At 47.5% G+C, this 7,842-nt stretch overlaps 1 protein-coding gene across 4 annotated transcripts in view; it reads right to left on the reverse strand.

Moving 5' to 3' along the window:
- MPG (N-methylpurine DNA glycosylase) overlaps positions 1 to 5,899 on the reverse strand; it is a 31,874-nt gene extending 25,975 nt beyond the window's left edge. The window contains exons 1-2 of one of the 4 annotated variants that reach the window (XM_089782241.1): positions 5,750 to 5,872; positions 451 to 589 (exon numbers count right to left, since the gene is read on the reverse strand). In XM_089782241.1, coding sequence (XP_089638367.1) covers positions 451 to 516 — 66 coding nt within the window. In that variant the 5' untranslated portion in view covers positions 517 to 589; positions 5,750 to 5,872. Of the gene's footprint in view, positions 1 to 450; positions 590 to 4,838; positions 5,270 to 5,749 lie in introns of those variants that run through there. The other 3 variants (XM_089782242.1, XM_075899194.2, XM_014574298.4) reach the window with 3 other exon arrangements.
- Positions 5,900 to 7,842: the final 1,943 nt, after the last annotated feature.

Genomic DNA, 7,842 nt, shown 5'->3' on the forward strand with positions numbered 1-7,842 from the left:
TAACCCCAGCTCCCAAGTAGGGAGTGGAAACGGGCTAGTTAACTGTAATCAGTAAGGGTATATCTACACAGCAGCATTATTTTGGAATAACTGATGTTATTCCGAAATAACAAAGAGCGTGTCTACACAGCAACTCCATTATTTTGAAATAATTTTGAAATAATGGGCTTCTCACTCATTTTATGAGGAGTAAGGGAAGTCGAAGGAAGAGTGCTCTTCTTTCAACTTCCTGTTGTGCGGAAAGCACCAGAAGCCAAATTAAGCTATTTTGACTTGAGCTACGTAAATTGACATAGCTCAAGTTACATAGCTTAATTCCACTTTTGCTCTGCTGTGTAGCTGTGCCCTAAGTGAACTATTTAAACTTTTTTTGTAAATAAAGACCTTGATTGTGGGTTTATTCCTAACAATATGTAAAAGTCTGGCAAAATGAATGAAGGTTACACCCACCCTTAGTGACTGCGAGGGATATTTGTTTTCTGTAAGAAAGAACTCCAAGTACATTCCCAATCTCATCCATCTGGCTGCCACATGTGATGTAACATCTGACTAGATATCTTAATTGTTTTGGAATAAATCATTTATCGTGCTGTGAAGAACATGGGAAGTTTAAAAGGAAAGAAGAGAAATTATGAAAATTTACAGCTTCAGAATCTACACTTTTTTTCTGCTGAAGCCATTTCAGGCTCTTTTCAACATTCAACAACATAGCATAAACCTGAAATGCCAAAATTATATATTAAATGTGAAAAACAAACAGGAGTTAAGATTAATACTGACAGCAAATGTCAGCCAGCTAAACATCCTGGGATTCTGACCCATGTGGGCACATAGAAAGTTTCACTGTGTGTGAGGCACTGCTGACATTCCATCAAAAGATAGTCTCTTCTATAGCAGGGTGGCTTAGTTTCCACTAGTCTCTCCTTGCGAGAAGCCTCTATTTTCCAAAACAAATTTGCAGAATGTTTCTGATAGACCTTGGACCAGGCTTCTTCCTTTCTCTCCCCATAGACAGAGCATGTACTATTTCTAGGAGAGCTCACGTAAACTGCATTTCTCTGCAGCAGTTGCTTCTCCAGGCATTAGCTGTATAGTTACATTGTCTACCCCAGAGACTGTATGGCTTTCAATATCCTATCTAAATAACTGAATCCCTGGCTAATCTATTTATGTTATTATATTCAGAAATAACCATTTCATGAAGGTTATTTCGATTTAAAAGTCAATTCAAACATTAGGAAATGGCAGAATGCAAGTATCTTTGCAATCTTAATGTGCCCCTGTTGTACATATGCATTCTATGTTCTTTATTTACATAGTCACACACTATTTTCCTCACTAGACAGCCATACTCAATGCATGGGCTGGACGGTGCTCTGGGAATGAGGATTTATTTCTATCCTGAACATTTAATATATGGTCTCCCATATTTATTTCACACCATCTATCACCAATAATGTTAAGACCAATCAAAAATATTTTTAATAAAAGTATTAGGAACAAAAGAAATCCTAACAATCTATGGATCCACAATGCATGATGGTAATTGATGCAGACTTGACAAGTGTGTTCATCAACATTTCTTAATTTGGAAAGAAGCTGGATGGTATATTGGTATCACATGATAGTGAAATCCTTTCTGTGCCAACAGTAACTAAGAAGGGCATTAATCAGACTCAACAAAAGATATTTTTAGAATGGCAGGTCAGAATAATTGGTACCAGTATTCCCTCTAATTTTTCCAATGTTTGGAAAATTTTGTTGTGTGCAGTAAGCCATGTACAGACATGCACCATCAGTAGAAACACATGCTGCTGCATATTGGTGCTCTGCTAATCACCTGGGCAGCACATGAATCTCTCGTGTGGCCACCCAAGCGCTCAGCTTACAGGGAACATTCATTGGCACCTATCTATTTTAAAAGAGTAGGCCAAGAACATATCTGGAGCACTGATATTACTCAATATATACACAGAGAGAGAGATTAGAGTTTGTCTGTGTGCCTGTCTGCAAGCCTGTTTGTTCAAGAACGCCTCCTAAATGGTAAAAGCTAGGGCCTTCAAATTCGGTATGCAGCTTCCTCCTCTCCTAACTTAAAGCAAGGTCAGGGTTTGGTTGTGGCAAGACAACAGAAGCCCGGGCAAAGGACAGCTTTCCATAACATGCAAAGGGAGGGGCTGCTGTTCCGAAGCTCGCAAAAGGAGAGTAGCCTCTACAGGCAGCGATATTAAAGAGCTATATTAAAGACTGTTCCCCAGGGGCAGCAGGGCTGAGGCTATGCCATCTTGCCTGCCAGTACAGACCACACTGAGTAAGTAGCCCCCCCCGCTCCAAACCCTTTCCCCCTTCCCAGCCCTTGGCTGCAGCATCAAGGAGGCGAGAGTGAGAGAACAGGCCCCGGGTGGGCTGGGGGGAGAGAACACACTCCTGGCCCAGCACACACCCACATCCTGAAGGCCCTGCCCTGAAAGACTTGGGCAATGCCATGTAAGTCTGCTAGTAGTTAATAAATCTCATAATACTTGGGAAATTCCAGGGGACTGGAAGGAAAAGTTGGGATCATTGGGATAATTATAGGCCAAACAGACTGACAGTGATCCTGGGTAAAATAATGGAATGGCTAATACAAGACCCAACTAATACAGAATTAAAGGATGGTAGAATTAATTCCCAACAAGAAGCAAAATGTTTTGACTTCTGCAAGATTCTGTATCTCATGACATGCTGAGTAAAGCGGTATCATTCAGAAATCCACATAGCACATATTCAATGGATTAGAAACTTGTCAGATTTCAAAATGTCAGTGCTAAAAGAGACTCATCCTCAAGATGCTGGGCTTCTGGTGGGGAGCCACAAGAATCAGTTCTCATTGATAAAGATGTTCAATATATTTGCAATCATCTGGAAGACAATATAAAATCCAATTATTTAAATGTCGCAGATGACAAGAGATTGGGTTGTAATACCTCTGTATTTGACACAGGTGAGATCATTACTGAAATACTATCTCTCTGCTCTAGTTATTTATTGGGCTTGATGAGGAATGTGCAGGGTGAAATTATCTGGCCTGCGTGACACAGAAGATGAGACTAGTGATCATAATGGTCTCTTCTATTTTTAACATTTATGACTTTATAAGTATTGAATTTCCTGTTTTTGCTGAGGATTCTTTGGAGGAGCCAAGAACACCAGTGGTAACTATGGCAATGCTTAACTGAAGGAATGGGATTGTTACTCTTCCTTACTGATTTTTTCCTCCAAAACTGTCAAGCATTTGAGTTAGGTAGGCATTAACAAATAAACAAACCACCACGATTATAAACAGAATAAACACTTCTTCACACAAGTTCCATTTCCTTGGTGCCTACAATGTCATTTTCCTACTAGTTCTTCAGTCATCCACATAGTCTTTAAAGTAGACAATACCTGAATTTCTAATATACTTTTAAGTTTTTTTTGCCAGCACACCTTTACATAAAGAACTGAACAAAACAGCAACCCTTTTATTACTTTTGCAGATTCTTTAAAGTCTGGATGTCAAAATTCATTCACAAGTTAGCAGCCCCAGGCCAAGTGGACATTGCATTAATAAGTTTCCCTAAGAAAGCAGCCAGTGGTTCTGTCACTATGCTCTATGACACAATTCTAACTCAATGCCCCAGCAAGGTGTTATGAGGCATTTTGCTGATGGGGACCCCTTCTTTTACATGAGACATAAAAGGGAGGCACTGATTACTTAGAACCAAATGATACTCAGACCTCTGTGGTTCAAGAACCAAATTACTAATCAGCATTACCCAGAAGACCCACAGTAGTGTGAATTCATGGTTTCATTCCCCATGGTACTAGGAATATTAAGTAACGGTTAATTGAATAGTCGGTTAACCTCATGAATTCTTATTGGTTACTTGACTATTCTATAGTCCCCGGGGGTGGGGGCCAGCAGCCAGTGCGCTCTGGGCCCCACTCCTGAGGAGCCCCCTTCTCGGGTGCCAGGTGGAAGCACCAGGTGCCAGTTTAAAAACCAGCTCCCCTTACAGACCGGATGCACCCCACACTGCTGCCTCTGATAGAGGCAAAAGTGCCCGGTGGCAACAGACCCTATATAGGGGGTGGGTCTGAGTTCCCAGACCGAGTTCAAGCCAGAACTAAGCCAAGGCTGCCTGTCCACCTGGCTCCTAACAAGCTTTAAATGCAGAGCTGCAGTGGGGGTAGGTGCTGGGTCTGGCATGAGCTAGGACTGAGCCAGGCTGCTGGCCAGTCTGCTAAAAAATGTACTGGGGGTGGAGGGAATGTATGTAGCCTATAAACGTTTGCTTATCGGTTAATCAACTACACTATTACATCCCTACATGGTACTGTTCATATTTAAGCAACATGACAGGAAATATTTTGTTTTTACATATATAATTCTCACAACAAAAAAGTCAATAACTTGATGCAACTGGATAACAATTAACTGACATAGTAAAAGCATCCTGATTAGTGAACAATTAAATCACGACAGTGATTGTGAACCATATACATACAGCTTGTGAACCATAGTCTGAGTATCACTGTGGTAACCACTGAAGACACTAACACACAATGCTATTTACCTATGTTTACCTCCGTGTCTTCAAGCACTATTAAACTCAGCCCTGACATAGACCTGAAACTTGTGAAAATTTAGGCCAGGTCTACACTAGGGGGCAAAGTGGAACTAAGTCATACTACATGAATAGTGTAAACACTCAAATAGTCCCAAGGAATCAACATGTCTGTTTTTGCAGGACTTGGGATGGAACTTCTCAGGTGGTTTCAGACTAATACAGCTAATCTTCCCTTACAGTCCTAACCTGTTTGTGCAAGGCTGCTGTTGGGCAGTAGCCGCATTCCATGTGCACAGCACACACTCCACAGCAGTGAAAAATGGAAACCCGGCTTTAAGTTCTTGCTGGAGCATCTGCACCCTAAGCTGCTGGGAGAGCAGCCCTTTCCCGGAGCACAGACAGAACTTTGCAATGCCCAGTGCACACTTCCCAGGCTGAGACCTCAGCTGCCTTCAGAGGACGGCAGCCCTGCCCCTGACTTCGGGCTGTGCACACAGGGACAGGCGACTCCTGGCGTGGCACATACAGCCCATGTACACACCAGGGCCTGTCTCAGGGCCACAACCAAACCAAGCTGGAGGGAAGCTACAGTTGGCCTGTACCCCGTGCCCCGCCTCCCCCAACTGCCGCCGGGGAGGGGGTGGGCCTGTACCCCGTGCCCCGCCTCCCCCAACTGCCGCCGCGGAGGGGGTGGGCCTGTACCCCGTGCCCCGCCTGCCCCAACTGCCGCCAGGGAGGGGGTGGGCCTGTACCCCGCCTCCCCCAACTGCCGCCGGGGAGGGGGTGGGCCTGTACCCCGTGCCCCGCCTCCCCCAACTGCCGCCGGGGAGGGGGTGGGCCTGTACCCCGTGCCCCGCCTCCCCCAACTGCCGCCGGGGAGGGGGTGGGCCTGTACCCCGTGCCCCGCCTCCCCCAACTGCCGCCGGGGAGGGGGTGGGCCTGTACCCCGTGCCCCGCCTCCCCCAACTGCCGCCGCGGAGGGGGTGGGGCTGTACCCCGTGCCCCGCCTCCCCCAACTGCCGCCGCGGAGGGGGTGGGGCTGCAGCCAGTGCCCCTCAATTGCCGAAGAGGCCGGGGGGAGGGCTGCGCCCAATGCCCCTCCCAACTGCCAGAGACCCCGGAGGCGGAGGAGGGGGGAGTCAGTGCGGGCGGCTCACCTGGCCCCGCGCGCCTCCAGCCGGCGCTGCGAGCGGGGGGGGGGGGGCGGCGAGGCCAAGCTCGGGAGGAGGCGCGCCGAGCTCCACCGGAAGGACCGCGCGCTGCCGGCTCCGCAGCCCCGCCCCGGCGCGAAACTCCCCCCCCCCCCGCACCTGCGGTCAAAGCCCACGGCCCCGCGCTCTCCTCAGAGGAGACCCTCCTCCGCCCCCCCTTGTTACTATGGGCCTGGCTGCGGGGCTGCCCGGAGAGCGCAGGTAAGGGGGAGCTGGCAGAGCGCACTCAGACCCTGCCATGGTTCGCCCGTCAGGAGCCTTCTGTGAAATCCTGTGATCCGCTTCCACTGCCCCCGCGTGCCCGCCGCCGCCTGGGGAAGCGATCCTGTACCCACAGGGTTAACCTGGGCTCATGGGGGTGAGCTGGTCTCCCACACACACTTCTCCCCCCCCCCCCCCAAGCACCAGCTCCACCTCCCCCCATGCTGCTGCCACTGATGGAGAGAGGGAGTAGGCTGGAGCCAATATGCACCAGGAGCAGCTCTGTGGGCCCCCTCCCTCCCCAGAGGCAGCGCGGAGGGTGCTGGGGGAGCCAGCTTAAATGCTGGTTCCCTAGGGTTACCATTTTTGAACTTTCGAAAAAGAGGACACTCCTGAGAGGGAGCGTGTCAGTATCCACCAACTGCTCAGGTTGTATTAATGTGTCATAGTGGGGCAGCAGGCAACCAGTCGGCCTGGGGAGATGGTTTTTTAACTGGCTCCCTAAACGGACCAGCTCCGCCTGCCATTCCATGCTGCTGTCCCTGATACAGAGGTAACAGTGCAGGGGGGCTCCCCTGGGACTATCAAATAGTGGTGTAACCACTAAAGTGTCATGTGATTACATGACGATTCAATTACACGATATCTAACCTACCTACCTCCACATCTCAGGCACGTTAATTACCTTATTATATAAAATCCAAGGTGCTTGCCCACCCCTACACCATCCCCAGGCAAAGCAATTCTTGTATCCCTTGCTCTTGGGACCAGCCTCCCACACCACAGATCATTTTCCACCAGATGTGTTAGCTGCAGTTTTCCCAGCTGAATCTCATTGCTATTTTTAACCCCTGTTTCTAATCTGCAGGAGAGGACCATGATGGGGTATATATCTCATCACAGTCCTGAATAGATAGAAAGGGCCTATTAACCCTATAACAGGCTATCCCTGGAATATAGTCAGAGCTGCTAACCTCTTAAGTGATTAATCACAGTGGGGCAGAGGCATGCAGAGCTTATATAAAACGCAAGAAGGAGGATGGTGCAAGATAGGGGCTATGGGGAAAAAAGGGGGTGTTAAGTAAGAGACAAAAATAATCCTTGGGAGTCTTACCTGGGAATAGAGATGCTGGCCAGAACTAGAGGGAGGATGAAGTAACCACTGTGATGGGTTGGATCACAGACATCCCCTTCAGAATGTCACTGATGTGCTGATCATACCACTGAGCTCGCCTACCCTGTCCTGCTGGGCCAGAAGCTCTGGTCTCCCCCAGCAAAGGCACAGAGTTGGGATAACAGACCCTCAGCACAGTAACACAGACACTGATAATAGCTCATCTCTCTGAGGGCTCAATAACAGGGACTTGACAACACTTAGGAGTACAGCCTCAAATAGGGACCAGTCCCCCCAGTAAATCTGTCTTACTCTGAATAAAAGTTTTACACAGAGAAAGCTCATAAAATTTGTTCTCTTTATCAATGAAATAGATGTACACATCTGTTGTCCCTGTCCCCCAAGTAACAGTTATTTACACTGGGTTGATAATAAACAAAAGTGATTTTATTAAGTATAAAAGGTAGGATTATAATGATTGCAAGTGGTGACAGAGCAAAGTAAGTTAATAAGCTAAAATAAACAAAATATGCCAGCTAAGCCTAATACACTGAGGCTACGTCTACACTGGCCCCTTTTCCGGAAGGGGCATGTAAATTTCACGAGTCATCGTAGGGAAATCCGCGGGGGATTTAAATATCCCCCGCGGCATTTAAATAAAAATGTCCGCCGCTTTTTTCCGGCTTTTAAAAAAGCCGGAAAAGAGCGTCTAGACTGGCCCCGA

This window comes from Pelodiscus sinensis, chromosome 15 (assembly GCF_052426305.1).
Source record: "Pelodiscus sinensis isolate ZL-2025 chromosome 15, ASM5242630v1, whole genome shotgun sequence".
Lineage (NCBI taxonomy): Eukaryota > Metazoa > Chordata > Testudines > Trionychidae > Pelodiscus > Pelodiscus sinensis.